The sequence below is a fragment of the Delphinapterus leucas genome, chromosome 20, assembly GCF_059928025.1.
Source record: "Delphinapterus leucas isolate spDelLeu-1000000601 "Yukka" chromosome 20, BTC_Dleu_Yukka2, whole genome shotgun sequence".
NCBI lineage: Eukaryota > Metazoa > Chordata > Mammalia > Artiodactyla > Monodontidae > Delphinapterus > Delphinapterus leucas.
In genome coordinates this window covers 43,189,375-43,212,518 of record NC_143148.1, presented here as the reverse complement: position 1 = coordinate 43,212,518, position 23,144 = coordinate 43,189,375, and the positions used below count along the sequence as shown (strand labels likewise).

At 40.9% G+C, this 23,144-nt stretch overlaps 2 protein-coding genes across 16 annotated transcripts in view; both read right to left on the bottom strand.

Annotated features, from left to right (window-relative positions):
• TANGO6 (transport and golgi organization 6 homolog) overlaps window positions 1-20,065 on the bottom strand; it is a 181,899-nt gene extending 161,834 nt beyond the window's left edge. For 7 of the 8 annotated variants that reach the window (XR_016390871.1, XR_016390872.1, XR_016390873.1 and 4 more), the window contains exons 1-3: window positions 16,568-20,065; window positions 3,373-4,013; window positions 1,321-1,437 (exon numbers count right to left, since the gene is read on the bottom strand). Coding sequence is in view for 4 of the 8 variants with exons in the window: in XM_022583341.2 (XP_022439049.2) it covers window positions 1,321-1,437; window positions 3,373-4,013; window positions 16,568-16,664 (855 nt within the window). In the remaining 4 variants the exon portion in view is untranslated. The remainder of the gene's footprint in view (window positions 1-1,320; window positions 1,438-3,372; window positions 4,014-16,567) is intronic. The other variant, XM_089902384.1, reaches the window with a different exon arrangement.
• A 99-nt stretch (window positions 20,066-20,164) lies between these two features.
• Window positions 20,165-23,144, bottom strand: part of CDH1 (cadherin 1) — a 78,860-nt gene continuing 75,880 nt past the window's right edge. For 7 of the 8 annotated variants that reach the window (XM_022583350.3, XM_089902392.1, XM_089902388.1 and 4 more), the window contains one exon: window positions 20,165-21,944. In XM_022583350.3, the coding sequence (XP_022439058.1) occupies window positions 21,735-21,944 (210 nt within the window). In that variant the 3' untranslated portion in view covers window positions 20,165-21,734. The remainder of the gene's footprint in view (window positions 21,945-23,144) is intronic. The other variant, XM_089902387.1, reaches the window with a different exon arrangement.

Sequence of the window (23,144 nt, the reverse complement as noted above, 5' to 3'; positions counted from 1 at the left end):
TTTTGGGCTAGAACGCAAACTATGGTGTGGTCATTCATTGTGTCTAACTATGTGAGCATAAAACTTGGTAAAAGAAAAACATTTAGGGCTTCCCTGGTGGCGCAGTGGTTGAGAGTCCGCTTGCCGATGCGGGGGACGCGGGCTCGTGCCCCGGTCCGGGAGGATCCCACATGCCGCGGAGTGGCTGGGCCCGTGAGCCATGGCCGCTGGGCCTGCGCGTCCGGGGCCTGTGCTCCGCAGCGGGAGAGGCCCGCGTACCGCAAAAAAAAAAAAAAAAAAAAAAAAAAAAAAGAAAAACATTTAATCCCAACTAGCCTGTTCTCTTTTATTTAAAGAAGATCAATAATTACCATATATTGAAGGGGTTATGATGTGCCATGCACTGCGGTGAGTACCTCCCCCACAGTCTCAAAAGGAACTTATAAGGAAGGGTCTGTTGTCATCCCCATCCCCATTCTATGGGTAAGGAAACTGAGGGATGGAAAGGCTTTTACTAATTCAAACAACTGCACCCTGGGGTTGAATACCAGTGTGCCTAACTCCAGAGCCTCTTTCTCATCATGCCCTTATAGTGTATTTGGTTTAATCTGGCAAACTGTGGACTCATTCAGAGAAGCAGAGTATGAGCCAGAGGAGCCCAATGTGAGGCTACAGTAATATTCTAAGGACGAGATGAAAATGACTTAAACTAGGAGATATCTTTGTAGTCAGCTTCAGCTGGTCCTACAGCCAATTCCTTTGGCCCTTCATGCTTTACTCACCTAAACTCATAACTAAAATTTAGGTACTGAAAGAAAATAGATAAATCCAGCTACATCATCAAATTAAATCATTTTGGATAAATAATTATTTTTAATGAAAAAAGAAACTATCTGATGCCTAGCAGAATATATACTATTACGTTTTTCAAAAATGGATCTAAGAATAGTCCATTAATAGCTCTAATTTTAATTTCTTGACTTCAAATACTCCATTCAAAGAATAAGATGTCCAAACACTTCTGCCAGAAGAATGTATTGTCAAACAGCCAAATTTTAGTTTAGAAAAAAAAAAGATCCAGTTTGAGAATGAATAAAATATATTTTTGTCATAAGCCTTAAAAAATGATCACAATATTCCTGGGAACAGTGTCCATCATTCCACTAAAAGAAATATCCTTTTAAATTATCCCAAAGGTCAGTGTAATTTAGCTCTACAAATACATTTAACAATCTAAAAGATGAAATAAGACTCAACTAGATTAATTTCCCAGGAGAAGAAGACAGTACACCACACACTATCATTAAAGATTCACCCACAAGAGTCCCCAGGCATGCATACCTGGGGTGGTCCTCCCTGGAGGATAAGTAATTCTCGGACTGCTAATGGTTGATACACTTGATCCAAGATGTCTCTCAGAGCCTTCCTAGACAGGGCTCTTTCGTCTTCGGTTAACACCTAAAAGAAACACGTATTTGGCTTTTGTGAAATACAAACTAGGCAGGCAATAGAAGGCAATGCTTTGCAATACTGAACAAAGATGCTTGTAAGGGGAGAGGGAGGCAAGCTTCTTTTGCCTCTTGATTTCCTTCTACCTGGATGAAGCTATAATACTGAAACACTCCTGGCCCTATCTCCATCCCCTCACCCACTTCTGGGCAGGAGATCGCACTGATTTATCTGATTGGTGAGTTCTGGCACGCACAGATGAGCTCGCTCCTCTTCTATCTCTTGGGAGCGAGCACACGTTCTGTTCTGCTCTTCCCTGCCGTAGATTTTTCAGGGGCATGTCCCCTGCCAAGGGGCAGAAGGCGCTGCAGTTTTCTGGCACTCTTTAAAACTGGGTGAGAATTGTGTCTAATTCTGGAATGCACTGTTAGGAGACCCGTTTGTCTCCCTCTATATACCTTCCAACTCTGCCTTTATGAGTAATAAAGAGGACATTTTGACTTGTCATCTCGTACTCTGTTAACTGTCTTCTAATTGATTCAGAACTTGGGCAGCAAAGAAGGGTGTTATTTAATTGGGCCCCCTCTCTGAGCCTCAAGAGACTGTCTCCGTTTGGTAACCTTACAGTCAAGCTCTCAGAGTCCTGCCCCTTACAATTTAGCAAACCGTGGTATAGGTGTTGCTTAGAGCAGCAGTTATTGCTGGGACTTGTCCAGCTTTGTAGTGTACACCCACCGTGTCTCCCCTTCTCCTCCCACCCCCTCACTTGGTCCTTTCTCTGTGTTTCTCTTTTCTTTTCTCTCCTCTGAGACCCCTGGGCACTGCTTAGCGCTAGCAATAGCAATTCCAGGACCCCCATCTCAAGGAAGTGCAGGCAGCAGGCACTGATAGAGCTGTCAAGATTCACACCCTGTTGTAAAGAGCACAGAGCTCTGCTCCACAAAATGTAATGCACTGGGGGAGCTCATAATTTCGTGTCACTACTCGGGTGACAATGGCTTTTAAATGTTTTCTGTTTTGTTTTGTTTTGTGAGCATAGGCAGAAGAGGGAATAGAAGAGGAGAACAAACAGAAAAGGAACAAGTTGGAGGGTGACATAGAAAGGTGACAGAGAAATGAGGTGAGTGGGCATTATGAAATCTGGCTGCAGTAGGGAAGGAATTACCCTACGTGCGACCCTGGATACATTTATATCTTAACAGCTTCTTCTGGTTAGGTTCCCGTGCTGATGCTGGTGGTCCTCTCGTGGGGGAGTAGTGGTCACTGCTGTTATACTTGTGAGCCTTGTCTCACCAATTACTGTGTGAGCTGTTTGAGAAAAGGACCACGTCTAATGCTTCTGTAACCTCCACGGCACCTTTATAGTCCAGACACTCAAATCCTTACTGACTGTCAGCAAAACACAGGCACATACCCTTATCATCTAATAATAACAACAACGAACACTGACTGGATTGTGCAGTGTACCCAGTGCTTTGCATACTTTATCTCCCTTAATCCTCCCAAGAACTTAATGAAGGAGGCATGAATAGTTTAATATTAATGGTAATAACTTTTTGATGAGCACTACTGGGGATTGGGCTAGGTACTTTATACACTTTATCCTTAATCCTCACAGCCACCTTGCAATTATTAAACACATTTTACAAAAGAGGAAACAGAGGCTCAAAGAAATAGCCTGCAACAGCTGTTTCAAAATATGGCTAGAAGGGACAGGTGAAATGGACTCCCCAGGTGTGAAAGGACTAGTATTTAATAAATGAAAGCTCCAACCCCCTATGAAGAATCATCTATCCACCAGAGATACTTGGACATTCAATAAAAATTCTAGATCTTTCCATCAGCACTTTTCCAAAGAACTAAGACTGTCTTTTATAGCAACTACACACAAGTACACACACATATTCACACAGACTCTCACACACTCTCTCAACGTATGTTTACCTCTTCCTCGGGATTTAGCGGTTTTCTCTTGGTTGGGCAGAATCCCAGCTGGCACAGACCTGCTGCGATATCCCCAAAATGGCGGCAGAAAATCAAGCTCCCCAGAGATGCGTGCTGAGCAACATTTAGGAGGACCTTGCAGCTGGTGTACAGTCTCCGGGGTGCACTGGGGGCAGCACCGAGACACACTACGTCCTGAACAACGGCACCAAACTCAGTCCTGTAACTCACAGGGACTCCAACACCAGGCACAAGATAGGGGCAGACACCCAAGGTAACTACAAACTGCAAAACTGACTGGACAGTCTTTTGCTGTGAGATACTAAGTGTATCTGGGCTCAGGGCAGGAGCAGCTTCTGGAGTCCTCGGGTTGGGTTTACCTGGATTGAACTCAACTGCAAGGCGGATCATGGTTTCCTTCAAGCACAACAGCAACAGTAAGGTTTGGGAAGTAAAACGCCAGGTGACATCCATACAGTCTTGTCGCCATTCTGCCTCATTAGCAATTTCATCCCTTAGGAGTTTCAACTGCTTCCAGTGAGGATCCTTCAGAAACTTGTCCTCCAAAGCAGACAGGTTAGATTTTAAAGTAGTCAACAGGACATCATGTTTCGTGATCTGTAGTGAACTTGAGCCTGATCCTTTTGAAGAAAGATAAAGGAAATTACATACATGGAAAACAAACTGTACTTTCCTCCATGTGGAATGCCTTGCCTCCTCCAGTTCATCCTCTGAGGCCTGGCTCAGATGTCATTACTTCTAGAAAGTAGTTGTGCCACCCTAACCTAGGCAGAATTCAAGACCACTTTCCCTGCCTTCCTATAGCACTCTGGATGTAGTTAGGATAGTGTACCTAATATACTTCTTCTAGATTGTTTCTGAGGGCAGAGGCCAGGTCTTAATCAACTTACTGGGCTTAAACTGTAGCCAGAACAGAAATCTAAAAAGCTAAACATTTACTACAGAAGGTTCATTCAGTCAAACTGTTCTAGATCCCAGGGATAAAGGACAAAACGAAGTCCTTTCCCTCATGGAACTTACATTCTAGTGAGGCAGATCACAGAATATAGACAAAGGGTGCAGAAAGATTAACTTAATCACATTCCCCCCAAAATATATATTCTCAATTTTTCCTGAACTTTCTTAAAATGGTCTTTACTGCCCTCTCCCGGTGAAGGAGCTCATATACACTCTCAGCAGTTGACATCCTTGCTGACTCACTCCTTGAAACACTCCTCTCTCGGTTTCTGGGACAGCAAGCACTCTTTCCAGGTTTTCCTCCTACCTCCACGGCCGTCTTGCAATGTCTCCTCCGCTGGCTTCTTTTCCTCTACCAGATATCAAAATGTTCCAACGCTGGTCCTGAACTCTGCACTCTCTTCCTCGACAATCTTATTCAGGCCCAGGTCTTTAAAAATGATCTGTAAGCGAACAGCTCCCAAATTTACATGTCTGGCTCATGTCTACCCTCTAAGTTCCAGGGACATATTTCCAACCGCTGAATGAAATCTCCACTTGGATGTTTTTAGGCATTTGAAATTCAACAAATTGTTGATTCTCACGAGTACCTTTCACTCCCTACTACAATCTAACCAGGTTACTAACTGGTTACGTCTCCATCCTTTTCCTTTTCTCTTTTATCCAATCCATCACCAAGTCTTGTCTGTTCTGCATACTAAATGTTTCTCAAATTCATTCAATTTTCTCCACCTCACGACTACAACCTACCTCTAAGCCATGAACATCTTTAAACTGAACTACGGCAGCAGCCTCTTAACTGGTTTCCCTACTTATACTCCTCCTCTCCCAGAAGTCTACTTTTCACACATCAGATCTTCTTAATATTTAAAATAGACTTCTCTTGGTGGAAGTGTGCACATACACTCCTGATGTGTATATACCTTAAGTGGAAATGCTGAGTCATAGGTATCTAGAAGCCTCAATCTAAATATTATCTCCTCCGGGGTGGCCTTCCTTGACCAATCTAAAAGCCATGCCCCACACTATTAACTCTGTGATAACACCCAATTTCTTTCCTCCGTAGTACTTATCACAATCAGTAATTATTTTATTGGTGTTTATTTTCTTTCTTCTCTATCAGAGTTTAAACTTAATGAGGGTAAACACCATGCCTCTCTTGTTTGGTCTGTGCTTTGCATAGTACATAAAGTAAGCCCCAAATGAGTATTTGTTAGTTGACTGAGTAAAAGAATGAATGAAAAGAGTAGTTAATAAAGATCTCCTTAGGACTTCCCTGGTGGCACAGTGGTTTAGAATCCGCCTGACAATGCAGGGGACATGGGTTCAAGCCCTGGTCCAGGAAGATCCCACATGCCGTGGAGCAACTAAGCCTGTGCGCCACAACTACTGAGCCTGCGCTCTAGAGCCCACGAGCCACAACTACTGAAGCCCGTGCACCTAGAACCGGTGCTCCACAACAAGAGAAGCCACTGCAATGAGAAGCCTGCGCACTGCAATGAAGAGTAGCCCCCACTCGCCGCATAGCATAGCTAAAATTCTAAGAGAAACCCATTGTCTTACTGGCTTGGGAACCAAAGCACAGAATTCAGGGCAACTACAGCAGGTGGAAAATAAGAAGAGAAGTATCAGAAAGGATAGAACCAGAGAGGAAGAGCCCCCAATTCTATATAAACTGTGCCCAAATCTCTGGCTAATCTTTGAACTAAGCATGTGTGGGAAGAACTTCAAATAGGTCAGCTAAGATTAAAAGAACTGAAAAGAGTTGCTGCCCACCACAGAAGAGACAGAGCTTGGAGTAGGAAATCAGTCAAGTTAATTGCCTACTTTAAAACAAAACAAAACAGGGATTCTCTGGTGGGCCAGTGGTTAGGACTCTACACTTTCACTGCCGAGGGCGTGGGTTCAATCCCCAGTCAGGAAACTAAGATCCCACAAGCCACAAGGTGCAGCCAAAAAAGAAAAACAAAACAAAAAAAATCAATACTCTCTGGAGGACTATAACAGAATCCAGAGTTTCAACAGCATATACTACATGATGTCCATTATACAATCCAAAAGTTCTAGACAGATAAAGAAACATGAAAACATGACCCACCTCAAGAGAAAGACAATCAATGGAGACTGATCCTAAATGACCCAGGTGTCAGACTGAACAAAGATTTTCAAGCAGCTCTTATAACTATGTTCAAGGATATGATGGAGGGACTTCCCTGGCAGTACAGTGGTTAAGACTCTGCACTTCCACTGGAAGAGACATGGATTTGATCCCTGGTTGGGGAACTAAGATCCCACATGCCACACGGCACAGCCAAAAAAAAAAGGATGTGATGGAAAGTATTCATTATGAATGAACAAATGGGGACTCTCGGCAAAAAAGTACAAAGTATTTTTAAAAACCCACATGGAAATACTAGAATTTAAAAATAAAATACCTGAAATTAAAAAAAATTCAATTGATGTACTTAACAGCTTTGAGATGACCAAAAAAAAAAAAAATTAGTGAACTTGAACATACATCCCTAGAAATTATCCAATCTGAACAACAAAGAGAAAAACATTTTAAAGAAATAGAGCTTTAGGATCTGTGAACAATATCAAATGATATATTTGTAATAAAATAGAGACTAACTAGAACAAGAGGAGAGAAAATGGAGCACAAAAGGATTTGAAGAAATAATGATCAAAATTCTCTAAAATTTAGTGAAAAAAACATAAATTTACAGATTCAGTAAGCTCAGTGATGCCCAATCAGGATAAGTAGAAAGAAAATAACATCTACACATATCATAGTCAATTGTTAAAACCAGAGATAAAGAGAAAATCTTAAAAGCAGTCAGAAAAATATGACACTTACAGGGGACCAACGCTATGAATGGCTGTGAAATAACCATCACAAGCAATGAATGCTAAAAGATAGCAGAAAAACATCTTTAAAGTGCTGACAGGGGGAAAAAAAAACCTGCCAACTGACTATTCTATATCCAATAAAAAGTAACCTTCAAAAATGAAAGTAAAATGAAGACATTTTCAGAACAATGAAAACTAAGATAACTGACTGCCAGCAGATCTGGAATACAAAGAAATGTTAAAGTTCTTCAAGCTGAAGGAAAACAGTACCAGATGGAAACTTGGATCTTCAGGAAAGAAGGAAAAGCATCAGAAATGGTAAATATGTGGGTAAATATAAAAGACTTAATTTTTTCCTCTTTATTTCTTTAAATATATGTAACTGTCTAAAGCAAAATTTATAAAATTGTATTATGGGATTTATAACTTACATAGATAAACATGAAAACTACAGCATAAAACCTAAAAGGGGTGGGGAGCTGTAAAAGGACCCTTATAGTTGCAAGGTTTTTATGAGTTCTGTGAAGTAGTACAATATTAATTCTGACCAGATTGTGAAAAATTAAGGATGTACATTGTAATCCCAGGATGACTACTAAAAACATAATATGAAAAGGTGGGTTATGGTTATAAAACCATAATAAAATGTTGAAAATATAAATGAATTCAAGCAGCAATAGATTTCAAAACTAAGATTAATATATCTTCTAAGAAAGGATCAAACTGCAATTGATGGTAACTAAAAGGGTGTTCAACAATGCATTATTTATAATAGTGTAAAATTAGAAATACATGTTGAGTAAATTATGGTCTACCTGTATCCAACATACTATATGTATATGTAATATTTATTTTGTTTATTATTGTCTCTCCACCAACTAGAATAAAAACTCCTTGAGGACAGGGATGTTGCTCTGTTTTGTTCACTGCTGTATTCTTGCCTGGAACAAGGCCTGTCTGACACACAGTTGCTGTTCAACATAAGTAGTTAGTGAATGAATGAAAAATGGATTATTTGAAGCCATTAAACTATATTGAACATTATTTAATGACATGTTCACTAAATATATTCTAAAGTGAACAGAGTATGAAACACTACACGGGCAAAAGATATGAACAGTTTACAGAAAAAGAAATGCAAATTGCTCTTAAACATGAACATATGATCAACCTTGCTCCTAAGAGAAAAGTAAATTAAAACTATACTGAAATATCACTTCCCATCTATCAAGTGGCTAAAATCCAAAAGTTTTTATAACACATTTTGTGTTTTACAGAAACACACACTCTCATACATGGCTGGTAAGGGGCTAAAATGGTACATCCCTAAGAAGAGAAATTTGGCAATATCTAGCAAATTACATAAGCATTTAACCATTGGCCCAGCAATCCCTCTTTTAGGAATCTATCCTAAGATAGATACACAGGCAAAAATGCAAAGTGACATATACACAAAGCTACTCATTGCCATATTGTTAGCTAGGCAGCAGTAGGGGAGGGATGGGGTTGAATCAAAGTGTGCTTTGTTTTGCAGAAACTGACTTAAATCATTAAATCACAGAAAGTTCCAGATACCAGCTGTCCTAAAAGGGTTACAATACATCCAGCAAGATACTACAGTACAAGCAAACACCCAAGCACCTGCTTGCTTGCAGTTTGGGGCAACCTGGAGTAACTGTTGCCTCATTATAATGCTTACGGATGATCATGCCTGCCATTTCATGAATATGCATGCCCCCCAGGCTTAAACCTTCCCTGGTCCAGTGGTTAGGGGAGACAGTACTTTGAGAACTACTGTAACAAAGAACAAACCTGACTCCATACTGGAGCTATTCCTTTAGCTCTAACCTTTGTGCCCTGTTGTCTGTACTTAGTGATGCTGGCTCCGAACCTTTGTAAAAGAATGTTGCCTATTGCCTGAAATATACATGATAGCCTTTTCTCAATGCTCTGCCTCCCAGACTTGACCTTTAAAGGTATAACACTTTTCCTTTCACATAGAGATAAAAAGTTGGAGAAGAGAAAACATTTTTCTCAGTTGGAGGTTTACAGGAACATCATAACTAGACCTATGCGGACAGCTGCAAGAATGTGGGTCCGGCCAGTACCAAGAAGTCTGCAACAACAAGCCACACCCTTTCCCCTTTTAGTATAAAAGAAGCCTGAATTCTAACTCAGGTAAGATGGTTCTTTCAGACCCTAGTCCACCATCTTCTCAGTCTGCCAGTTTTCCGGAAAAAGCCGCTATTCCCTGCCCCAACACCTGTCTCTCGATTTATTGGCCTGTCATGGGAGAGCAGTGAGCAGTAAGAGCCTGGACTCAGTAACACTATCTCCCTGACTCCTTACTTGTCTTCTGCTTTAAGAAAGTATTTGGGACTTCGCTGGTGGCACAGTGGTTAAGAATCCGCCTGCCAACGCAGGGGACACGGGTTCAAGCCCTGGTCCGGGAAGATTCCACGTGCTGCGGAGCAACTAAGCCTGTGCACCACAACTACTGAGCCTGTGCTCTAGAGCCGGTGCTCCACAACAAGAGAAGCCACCGCAATGAGAAGCCTTCGCACCACAACAAAGAGTAGCCCCCACTCGCCGGAACTAGGGAAAAGCCCCCGTACAGAAACAAAAACCCAATGCAGCCAAAAATAATAAATAAGTAAATAAATAAATTTATTTAAAAAAACAAAGTACTTGGTGTGTTCATTGGCTAAGCACCCCAAGCGATGGACCCACTGAGTCCAGTAAAAGTAATTCTTACATTAACAAAAGGCTTAAAACAACCCAAATATCCATTAATAGAGAACTGATGAATAAACAGTAGCATATCCACATAATGGAATACCATGCAGCTGTAAAAGGGAAAGAGGAAGACTTCTGTGTACCACTATGCAGTGATCACTAAGACGTACTGAATTTAAAAAGTAAGGTGTAGAAGAATGTATACAGTATGATAACTTTTGTGTTACAATGGGAAGGAACATGAAATATATTATTTGTTTTTATTTTTTAAAAAAGCAGTGGAAAAACAAATTAAAAATTAACTAAAATGAGTTGTCTATAGAGAGACGGAGAGATCAGTGGAGAGGAGACAGGGATGAGTTTTAGAGGTTTCCTTTTGGAGCCCTGTATTTTTTTCATAGTTAAAAAAATTAAATCAAAAAGAAAATTCAAAATATTCCTAAAAATAAAAAACAGGGCTTCCCTGGTGGCGCAGTGGTTGAGAATCTGCCTGCTAATGCAGGGGACATGGGTTCGAGCCCTGGTCTGGGAGGATCCCACATGCCACGGAGCAACCAGGCCTGTGAGCCACAACTACTGAGCCTGCGCATCTGGAGCCTGTGCTCCGCAACGAGAGGCCGCGATAGTGAGAGGCCCGCGCACCGCGATGAAGAGTGGCCCCCGCTTGCCACAGCTAGAGAAAGCCCTCGCACAGAAACGAAGACCCAACACAGCAAAAATAAATAAATTAATAAACTCCTACCCCCAACATCTTCTAAAAATAAATAAATAGAAAACAAATGAACCTAATCTATGCTTTATATCCAAGGTTGCCAAACTACAATCTACAGGTCAAATCAGGCCCACCACCTATTTCTACAAGTAAAGTTTTATTGGAACATAGACATGCTATTTATTTACATATTATCTTGGGCTGCTTTCGAGCTACAACAGCAGAGGTAAATAGTTGTGACAGAGACAGTATGGATCACAAAGCCCAAAATATTTACTGCCTGCTTCTTTACAGAAAAAGTGTGCCAACTCCTACTCTAAACCAAGTTAGCAGCACAACCACACAGAGAATTATTTCAAGTGACTTGAAATATAGAACTTTGTACATCCTGAGGACAAAAACAAACAAACAAAAATCCCTTAGAAACAGCAGGTGTGTTGATGATAGTAATGTATGATTTGTCATTTAAAAATATTATATACATGTGTGAATATATTATATATGAATATGTAACTATATATTTGTGTGTATATATATATATATGAAATAAGTAAATAACTACATTAATTTCATTAGGAACCAATATTTTCAGATAAGATAAAAACATACCAAGATAAAAATATAAAATATAGTAAAGAAGAATGGCTAGGTGGACAAATACATGTTAAAGAATCTAGGTCATGGTATACAAATTTTCAAGGTAAAATTCCTTCAACTTTTCTATAAGCTTAAAATTTTTCAAAATGTTAGGAAAAATTTAAACTCTATAATATTTCATTTTAATTGGGAATATCAGTACGAACTCTCGATTTGTTTTTTGTCTTCTGGAAATCCACATATTTCCTAGTTCCAATCATTGAAAAAGTCTGGAAGCAATGACACTTCAGTGGCAATAAATGTCACTAGTGTCTATCTTGTGGTCTCTAAATATCACTTTTTCTTAAAGAGATTTGTTTTCAAGAATGCAGCAAGAAATGTATAAGATGAGTCTGAGATATCTTATGCCTGAAAGCAAAGAAGCAATCAAAAGACTACTAGGGTTACTAGGGTCACATCAAAGAGTCCAACAGCCAACTTGAATGGGTCCCACAGGCCACAAATGGAACAATTAGAGTATCAAGAGTAATGAGTACAGGACTTCCCTGGTGGCACAGTGGTTGAGAATCTGCCTGCCAAAGCAGGGGACACAGGTTCAAGCCTTGGTCCAGGAAGATCCCACATGCTGCGACTAAGCCCGTGTGCCACAACTACTGAGCCTGGGCTCTAGAGCCTGCGCGCCTACAGCCTGTGCTCAACAAGAGAACCTACTGCAATAGCTTGCACCACAACGAAGAGTAGCCCCCACTCGCCACAACTGGAGAAAGCCTGCACGCAGCAACAAAGACCAATGTGGCCATAAATAAATAAATAAATTTTTAAAAATAATAAGTACAATAACGGAAACATGTATACACAAAACTCTATTCATAATAAAACAAAACAAAAAAATCACTCCATTGGCTACCTTTGGAGACTGCTGTGACACTAATGTATTATTCTGAAAACTGAACAATAAAAGAACAGAATGAACCTAACTTTATTAAAATATATACATGTGTGTGCATGTGTACACACATAGAAAAAGACCTCAAAAGCTATACTTCAATATTAACAGTGATAATCTCTGGATGGTAGGATTTTGGGTGATTTTTCTTTTTTGCCTCATTATGTTAAAAAATTTTTTCCACAGCAACTATGTATTGTTTCTGTACTAAAAACATATTTTAAGGTTATAAAACAATATGCAGTATATGAGATCATTTCTGTAAACAAAAAATATATATAATTCCCGAAATGTAATCTCTGGATAGTGGGATTAAGGTCATTTTAATCTTCTTTTAGTTTCTCTAATATTTTTAAAAGCTTTACTGTAAGGAATATTAACTACCTCTATGAAAAGAAAAACGAACAATAACACTTTTTTTTTTTCAACATAGTGAGAATCAGAAGAGTAAGATTTTTCCAATATTTCTCTAGGACTGTTCAGGGCAAGTGTTCTGACCCACTGGCATAAATATCTGGTTTGTTTGGGTAATATATACCTAAAAAGAAAATGAGTGTTTTCATAGCTTGTTGCCACTAACCATTAAGATCTCTAAGCAATGTCTAAGTGACCTCCTGTGACTTTATAAGATCTTGGAACCCAAACATGGGACACAAAGAAAGCGACTTAAAACAAAAGCTATTAACTGTTTTCCAAGAGCCCCTTAATAAAGTAGTCTCCTCTGCCCTCTACTGGTGACAAAAATAAAATCGACTTGAAAATAAATAAGGCATTCTCTGAGAGCAGCAGTTCTCAAAGTGTGGTATAGGGTCTCAGGTTTTGAAGCCCTTCCCACGATTCTCTCAGAAAGTCTACAAGGTCAAAACTATTTTCATATTAATACTAAGACATTATTTGCCTTTTACACTCTCGTTCTCTCTTGAGTGTACCAAGTCTGAAAAGTTCACTGATATGAGTTCAGATTCCATATTATAATTAACCTTTTAAGAAATTACCTCTTGTTGAGTTTTAAAGAGGAATACACACAATTATCTGAAAAGATGATGGAAATCGCCTCCCTTTCCAACTACATACCTATGTGAGTATAGATTTTCTTCATCTATTTCAATCAAAACAACCTGTCATGACAGATTGAACACAGAAGCAAATACAAAAATCCAGCTCTCTTCTAATAATACAGACATTAAGGAGATTTGCAAAAATGTAAAACAATATCACTCTTCCTGCTAAGTTATTTTATTTTGCAAAATACATTTTTCATTAAAAATGTCATTATGTTAACATGTAACAGGTTACTGTTCTATTTAATAAAGTTAAAAGGTTTCTCTTGAAGTCTTAATTTCTAATACAGTAAATATTGATACACATAACCCACATAAAAGCTCTTTTAAGTCCTCAACACTTTTTAAGAGTGTTAGAGTGCTCAAACCAAACAGTTTGAGATCTGAGGCCTTAAAACAATGTTTTCCAAATTACAGTCATATAGCACTTCCACGATTTTTGTCATTTGTCTGAGTACCAGCTGTATTATTAGCTTTACTTGTTTATTTCTTCAAATTAAACCAGTTTTTAAACTTAAATTAGTAATAGTTAATATACTGTCCTAAGGGCTTTGTGTATTTAATTCAATCCTCACACCAACTCTGTGAGGTATGGAGTATTATATTATTATTCTTGTTTCCAGATGAGGAATCTAAGGTTAAGCTATTTGCCCCAGAGCATATTCAACTCTGGCAAGCTGGCTCCAGAACCCAAGCTCTTGATCACTACTCGATGCTTTTCAGCCTCAAAATATTTCTCTACATACTGCCTAAAACCATCCGTATCACACTTTGGGAAATGCTGCCCTCGTAAACAGTATTATTTATTCTTCCCAATCACCAATGTAAATGTCTGTGCTTTGTGACATTTAAAAGCAGACTTCTTAATCTGTGCAGTAGTTTTTATTAAGTTCAAAGTACAAAGCAATATGGTGTGCAAAAATAAGGGTGATACAGTTCATTATTTACAAATCACCAAAATTTCCAGCCCCCCACCACCACGTAATTCAAATTTAATGAGAGAGTTCAACAAATATATACTTAGTGTGGAAAGTTATTTTTTAGGAAAACTACTGCTGAGATGACCTCAAGCAAAACTTCACCAGAACTGAAAAACCCCTTTCAAATTCTGCTTAACACACTTCCTAATAATGGAGGTGAAGATGTTATTCTTATTTGCCCCATAATTGAGAACAGAAATGAAAGGCAGGGGAAGAGAAAACACTTAATGCTGTAGAACTTTTGATGGCTCAAAAGGGAAAGACTTGGTTTCTTCCCACCTGGACTGAAGTCTTCTTTCTCTTGTAGCCTTCCCCAGCCCCATGCCTGGATAACTCCTTCTCTATCCAATTGCTACCTGTACCATCCATTCACCAATAGTATTATCCTGCCATGTGGAATATCTTTGGTCTATATGTGGAGTACCATCTCCCCAAACAAACAAGATGCTTGAGAGCACAAGTTGTTAAATAATATTTCTATATCCAAAAGCACTGAGGACAGAATACTATATACAGTTGACTCTCAGTAAATATTACCTCTAAGGTAGTCAAAGGCAGATGAAAAGACGTTTAATCTACCTGGATATAATTTTAGCAAATACCTTAATCTTGTCTCAACATCCTCTGTCCACTGGGAACATGTGAATACTTATTATGCACAGGTATTTTTTAATTCCCTTAGCAGCTGATATAATAGCAGAAATATTCACACAATATATAATAGCCTGTCTGTGCAAAATAATATTTTACCAAGTTACTTAAATTATTCTTTTTCAAATAGGAATGCTTGAATTTTCCTAAGCTAAATAAGTACATGTATGGAACTCCACCACATACTCTTTGAGAGTTAAAGAGAGTCTTCCAAAAATGAAGTGTATATGCTTTGTGACAGGTGATTACTTCCAGACTTTTTAACTTACTTATTCCTGTTCTCAGTCATGTTCTAGACAGTTTCAGTTGCTGGACAAGTAATCTCTCCATTAGCAAGTTAAAATTGTATTTTGCACAATTTTAATTGTATTTTAATTTTTCATTGGGGCAAAGTAGTATAGTTACCATACTGCAGTTGAAGGTGTCTGAATTCAAACCCTAACTCTACCACTTAGACTGGCATTGTACAATTTCTAAAGTACCTGAGCCTTGGTTCCTTCATCTGTAAAATGGAATAGAAGTAATACCTATCTCATGGGATTGCTGCAAGAAAAAAAGATTCATACATAAACAGCACACTATAGGGAGTGATACTTAGCAGGCACTCAATTACTATTATTAATTTTTTTTTTTTGCCTGCACCTCGCGGATTGTGCGATCTTAGTTCCCCCACCAGGAATTGAACCTGGGCCCTCTGCAGTGAGAGCACTGAGTCCTAACCACTGAACTGCCAGGAAATTCCCCATTAATAACTTCTCTTCACTTGCCGCAAGTATGATATAATGTTTCAGGAGTTTTCGCAGTTTGGGGGGCGGGGGGGGGGGAATCTCAAAATCTGAAACATCACTTTCATGTACCTTATCTTGCTCACGCTACAAACCCCTTCCTCCAAATTATACGCTCTAATTTATAAGTAGGGCCCTATTTCTTGCGTATCTTTCTCAAAGCTCCAGATAACATCAGAGGCTCCATACTGAATAATCTGCCTTGGTCTGAGAAGGGGGTTCGGCAGACCTTGGTTCCAGGTTCGTGTTCTGCCTCTAATTTGACCATATGATCTTGGTCAGGTTAATCTCTTCGGTGAGCCGTGGGCGTCCTCAGCTGTAAAAGGAGAGTGCCAGGCTACACCACTCCCAAGGTCCCTTCTAATTCTAAATTGGGAAGATCTTATCAACTCACCAGGAAAGATTAAAAGTGACTGTAAATCCCTAAATCCTCGCCCCAAAACGCAGCTCAAACGTCACTGCTTCATTTTTCTGGATTCCTTGGCACTTTGTACAAATCTCCAGCGTCCACATCTGACCCTGCGCCCCAAGAGGCTGGGCTCTCTCTGAGGTTGTGCCTGCAGTCCCCTTACAGGGCTGCAGCAGGGACGACTGAAATCACGCACCCAAGGTGCTTAACACAGCGCCTGGCCCAAGGTAAGCGCTCGAGATTACTGTACTTGGTCAGTATCAGTATTCAACGGATCCCAGCCCTCCCTGAACCTCGGTTTCCTCAAGCGTAAAAGGAGGCTGTACAGACCCTGCCCAAAGCCCCCAGGTGCGGGGCTGGGCGGCCTCAGGGCCAGAGGGGTCCCGGGGAGGGCCTGAGGGGCGCAAGCCGCGGGAAGAAGAGCAGCCCTGGAAGACCGCTGGCCCTGAGAGTCTCGGGTGCAGCCAGGCGCCGAGATCCGTCCTCTCACCTCCCGGGCTCAGCAGCAGCTTCAACGCCTCCAAAATCCGCTCCAGACCACACGTTTCCAGAACCCCGCTGCCCGATGTCTGCCGGAGGGCCGCCATGACTGGAATGGGACGCGCCACATGCGACTTGCGCAGGCGCCTCGGCGGACCGGCGTCGCCGCCACGTTGAGCGTGGCCGAAGCCCTAGGGGCGGGGCCCGCGGCGTGGGGCGGGGTCGACTTGGTTGGGACTGCGACCTTCACGAAGAAATCTTTTCTCAGGCCACCTGTACTCGCAGGGGGCGGGGGAAGCAAACATAGCTAACACAACTTACCTACATGCACGATTTCAGACACTCAACATGTTTAACCTCTATATAAAGAAAAAGGATGAGAGAAGTAGTTTAATTATGACATAATAGGAATTTCAGTATGAAAATATTTGAGTACCGGAACACTGAAGGTCATAGTGAAGCAATCAGTTGCTGCACCTTCTTATAATGAAGTTTGGGCATGTAAAACAATATTCAACCGTTGAATTTCTTCATTAGTGACATTTTAAAATAAGTACTAAACACATCCATTGTGAATAATAACAAATAACAAACATTGTTATTGATATGATTTCTTAAATGGACTCAGTTCCCAATAAAAGCTCAATCTTTGCCCTATTTACAGGCATTCCTGGAAAATTCAATGTCTATTAAAATCGTGCCCCATCAAAATTGAGTTAATATGTAAAACAGAATGCGTTGGAGATTTATATCATCGAAACAGGTTTTCACCTACATGAATCCTGGTGGGACATTCAAAAGTCATGTTGTCTGAAAGGCATGCTGCAAATCCAGGACAATGCTTCTGAGAGCAAGACTTTAGCACTCCTACCTTTCCCTTCACTCAGTCAATAATTTCTCCTATCATTGTCACAAACAGCTCCAATACCCACTTCGTGAAACTGCTCCCAAGAGGCTGTCCTGCATTTCCTTGAGATCCCCTGAGCTAACCTGAGTTCATGACTGATGACTGCTCTTCAGCAGTTAGCTGCTAGAAGTCTTGGGAAATGGGCTGCGCTCCATATGCAAGACGATGCCACTGGGGGAGGAAATTGATCATTTAACTCTTCTCAGTGAGTCAGGCCCCCTCCGGGTCACTCCCATTTCTCTGGGCTCCAGCCCTAGTCCTTCAGCCATTTCCTACTCTCTAGAATGAGAAGATATCAGAACCATTTTCACTAGGCTATCTTAGGGAGTTAAAGTGATACTGCTCTCAAATATTTAGCAATGTCTGCAACAGAGGAGATACTTAATAAATTTACCTGGATCTTCCTCCCCATCTCTTCCTCAAACAAAACCTGCCAAAATATCTATAAATTGGAGGAACATTTTTGAAGGGGAAATAAATGACCTACAAAATTTCCTAGGATTCTTTTCATTATATCCCACCCTAGGTTTTGTCAATAGACAGTTTTTCTTCAATAATGTGTGGACACAAGTTCATTTTGGGGAAAAAAAATTTTGAGGTCATTTCAAGGTGTTAAACATTTAGCAAAATGGGTATAGGGCATCGTGTGGGGAAGGCCCACCCCTAATATTTGTGGGGATTAGTGAAAAATACAAATGGAGGCCCTCATACCATGTCTAAATATTTCAAAGTATAAATCAAACCAGTAGACAATATTTTATTAAGATCTTTTCTATCCTCCTACCTTGAAAAATACACCAGGTTTGAACTGAGAATTCTCAGACTTCACCTCAGAGCTCCATACTGGACAAGGCTATATGGGAAGAGCCAGCCGCCCACCTCTGGCCTGACCCCTTTTTATTCTCACTAGCGTCTCCATCCTCACAGAATTTTAGTTTGTAGGAATTGAATGCTGGTAGCCCCTTCCTCAGTTTGCTCTGGGCAGCTTCGTTAAAACACAGAAGTACAGCTGGGAGACGCCCTGGTAATATGCTATTAAACATCCATCACAGCCAATACCCTCAAGAGCTACAGGGAGAGGGCGCTGCTTCTCTGCAATGAACCATATGGGGTTGTTCAAGATGCACAAAGAAGTCTGTATTGGTGTAAAACATGTTTGGTTGATTTGAAATTAGCCAAGGGACCCAACCTTGTCAGAAACTTTAGGGTCAGCAGCTGAACAAGCGATTTAAGCAGGCTGGGGGCTGTTTGCTTCAACCCAGACCTAACAAGCCTAACGCACCCAATAGTTATCAATGGCTGTTTTTATAGAAACAGAATTCCCATCAAAGACTGCAGCAATTGAAGGTTCTTATCTTCTAAAGTCACATGTGATTACTGGAGTGGTTGCATTCCATTTTCCATAATTGACCCCCACGTTCTTTATGATATTGCATATACACATAATGGAATATTATTCAGCCATTTAAAAAATGAAGTTCTGGGCTTCCCTGGTGGTGCAGTGGTTGGGAATCCGCCTGCCAATGAAGGGGACACAGGTTCGAGCCCTAGTCTGGGAGGATCCCACATGCCACGGAGCAACTAAGCCCAGGCGCCACAGCTGCTGAGTCTGCGCTCTGGAGAGAAACCACCACAATGAGAAGCCTGCGCACTGCAACGAGGAGTAGCCCCCGCTCTCTGCAACTAGAGAAAGCACGCGCACAACAACGGAGACCCAACACATCCAAAAATTAATTAATTAAAAAAAAAAATGAAGTTCTGATACATGCTGCAATATGGATGAACTTTGAAGACATTATGCTAGGTGAAATAAGCCAAATTTAAAAGGACAAATATTAAATGATTCCACTTACTTGTTTGGGATGATGAAAAAGTTCTGAAAATAGAGGTGATGGTTATACAACATTTTGAAGGTACTTAATACCATTGAATCATACACTTAAAAGTGTTTCAAATGGTAAAATGTTATATTTTACTACAATTTTTTTTTTTTTTTTTTTTTGCGGTACGCGGGCCTCTCACTGTTGTGGCCTCTCCCGTTGTGGAGCACAGGCTCCGGACGCGCAGGTTCAGCGGCCACGGCTCACGGGCCCAGCCGCTGCGCGGCATGTGGGATCCTCCCGGACCGGGGCACGAACCCACGTCCCCTGCATCGGCAGGCGGACTCTCAACCACTGCGCCACCAGGGAAGCCCGCACTGTTGATATTTTGCACCTGATAATTCTTTGTGGAGGGAGGCTGTCCTGTGTATTGCAGGATGTTTAGCAGCGTCCCTGACCTGGACTTGATGCTGCTAGCACCTCACCAGTCATGACAACCAAAAGTATCTCCAGAACTTGCCAGCGTCCCCTGGGGGAGGGGGCCACAATCTTCCCCAGTGGAGAACCACTGCCCTGTACTAACTTTGCTGACCTACAATGTTATTTGAAGCCCTGCTTCTTTCTATCCCTCGGCACAACCCACAGTAGCCTCCTGACAAGGAGATTTCATTGGTTTCACTACATGCCACATGGGTGGATATCCTTCAAATAAAGTGACCTTAGGTACGCAGTTTCCCCGCTATTCTGCCCCAACAGAATGACACAAAGTTCAGGGGAAGTCATTTTAATATGAAGCTTCTTTCTCCATGTTTTGAATAAGCTCACCTAACCATTTGTCTGTCTGGCCTGGAATTGTGTAATCAAATAAAACAAGTTTGACAATGGTGTAACAAAATTCTTTAATAAAATTTATAAAAATGAATATTTAAGAATAATTTTTTCCACCTTGAATTGTTTTCCTTTTCCCAAAGAAAATACAAAATTATCAGCACCCACACACATATACACTCAAAACTACAGTGACATTCTCTACACAGAACTACATTAGAGTTTAAATTGCTGAAAAATCAAGACAGTTCTAAGAAGTGGTTGCAGGGATGGGTTTTTCTTCCAAAAACAGCTGATAGATAGGGAAGCAATTTAGATAAAGTTCTGGTCTATGGTTGTCAAAGGTTTCTTAAAGGTTGCGTTTCAACTAAAAACGGATCCAAATTAAGGTTCTCCCTACCCTCACCTCCCTTTGCTAACACCCTTTCAAGGAGTGTTTTCTTCCTGCTCCTAAGAAAAAAAAATTTTGGATTTTTAAAACATTCTGAAGTTTTCATGCACAGTTGGAATTTGGGCAAATGTGTCCAGACCAGCCAGCATTTTCTATAGATCAACAAAAGCAGGCACTGGGGATTCTGTGCTTTGGGTACAAACCACGGTACAAGGATCCTGGCAGGAAACGAGTGTTGAGATTCCTCTACTCTTTCAGAATTTTCAGGTCTGGAGGTAGAGCCACCGCAACAGTCTTCAGCCTCAGTTGGCTCAATTTCCAGGCTCAGTAATAATCTCCCCTGCCATCTCCATGGCCACGTTTCACATCTCCCCTCTGCTGTGATGAGCCAGCTTCTGTCTTTGGCTGCAGCACTTCAGGCACTATTCTGAGTCCCGGAATGCATCACACTTTTGTTTTAGGGATAAATGAACATTAAAAGTTCAGTGGCACCTGAAAACTCACCACCTTTTCTGGTCCAGGCTCCCTGTTTAGAACCAAAGCACCCCATAACGACATTCACATAACATTCTTACTCAGGACAAGTAAACTGGATAGATGCCCATTTCAAGTTATGTACTCAGGAGATGGAAAAGGAAAACCGTTAAAAGCTCTTAGGAGTACACAATACCCACTCAGCATATGGCCAGACTAAGACATAAGGCTCTTTCCCTAAAAGAGCCCAATAATTTCTGCATCAGAGAAATGTGATAGAATTCAGAGGCTGTAAGAATGGATATTAGAACATGGGACACCAGTGCAGTGACAGGAGGAATGAAAGCACACAAATTAATTTCTTTATATAAAATCTACAATAGGGAAATTGACCCCTCACCTTCCTTTGAAAAATGAGGCAAAGCCCTTACGGAAATCTGCCAGTTGCCAGCAGAACCTTCTGAGGCTGAAGCTACTCTTTTGAAATATTAAAATTTGGGGGTCTTTTGGACATCGTCATCATGTAAAGAGTGATGAAAGGGAAAAAAAAGATTCATGGAATGAGTCAAAATCGTTCTAACACACAGATTAGATCTATAAAGTGGAAATCATAACAGTCCTATCACTGACCACGGGTCTCTTCTCCAGAAACGCATCTCAAGTGAAGGAAGCTGGAAAACCATCAGGAATACTATTCCCCCATTTCCCATCACATGAGTGTAGGGACCCATCTGTCTCCCCATCGGTCTTGAGTCCCCTAGTCATCCTCGCCGCCTCCATACATGTCCGCCAGCTTCTTGAAGCGACTGCCCCATTCGTTCAGGTAGTCATAATCCTGGTCTTGGTCTGACTCCGAGGAATTCAGGGAGCTCAGACTAGCAGCTTCGGAGCCGCTTCCTTCATAATCAAACACCAGCAGAGAGTCATAGGGTGGGGCGGTGGGGTCACTATCAGCTGCCTTCAGGTTCTAAAGAAGGAAGACAATAGGATCTTTCATTGAGAGGAATCGCACACCTGTCACCTTAGGCAAGATGCCTTCTTTTGGTGCGTAAAGCCCAGTGTTAACGGCACAACAATGAGACCATCCTGCAGAACGCCAGGAGCACTGAACACCAACAAGGTAAATGTAATACAAACTGGAACAGAAGATGGACATGATATATTGTTAATGAAAAGATAAAGTATGCAGAATGTTTTCCCCCTAAACGAAACTGGTAAATTATATGTAGGCAGGAGAGATGAGCACCAACCAATCAGGATGGAGAGACTAAAAACAATGAGGACAGTCATGCCAGGCTACACAGCCTGCATTTCAGCCCGAGAAGATCTGAAAGGATGAATGCCAAACTGCTAAATTAACTTTGGTGATTATGGTCAGGGGAACTGAGGGAGGACTTGCACATTTTTTCTTTATATACATTTTCATAATTTATATTTTTTAAATAGCAAACATTTTATTTTTGTAATTAAGAAATAGCTATAATCAGATATGATGATACACAAATGAATGTGAATGGAGGAAAATACCTGAATCGAGATGTATCTAAAAGGGATGGTTTAAAGTGGCCCTTCCTGTTCTCAGTTGTCTCTAAGATCCAGTGCCTAGAATGGATCTGGCTTGATCACTTCCAACACTGCCATGCTTTATATAGTCCTTGGTGACAACAACTCCTCAGGGAAGCTAAAGCAAAACCTGCCCTACACCGTGAAGACTTGCTGAAGGCCACTGGACCATCAGACAAGCCCTGAAAATCATTCCAGCAACTGAGCAAGTAATCAGGTAACATAGTTTAAGGAAGTAGATCCCACTGGACTATTATTATCTTACTTGGTTCTTTGCTTAACCCCACCAGTTCTTCCTCATCTTACCCTAAGCTAATTAACTTAATGCCTATTTCCCATCCTCCCTTGCATATAGGGACAATCCTGTGACAGTCCTGGCCAATAACATGTAGGATGAACTTCCTTCTTGCCTAACAGTTTGCTAGAAGAAAGTTTTTGCCCACTGCTCTGCCCTTCCTACTTCTTGACAGGAAAACAGGCTCAAGGCCTGGAAGTGTGGCAGCCATCCTGTGATCATAAAGCAGCAAGCATGAGAACAAGGATGTGCTGAGATCATGCAGCAGAAAGGTAGAAAAGGGTGATGCACCAGCCTAGACTGCTTACC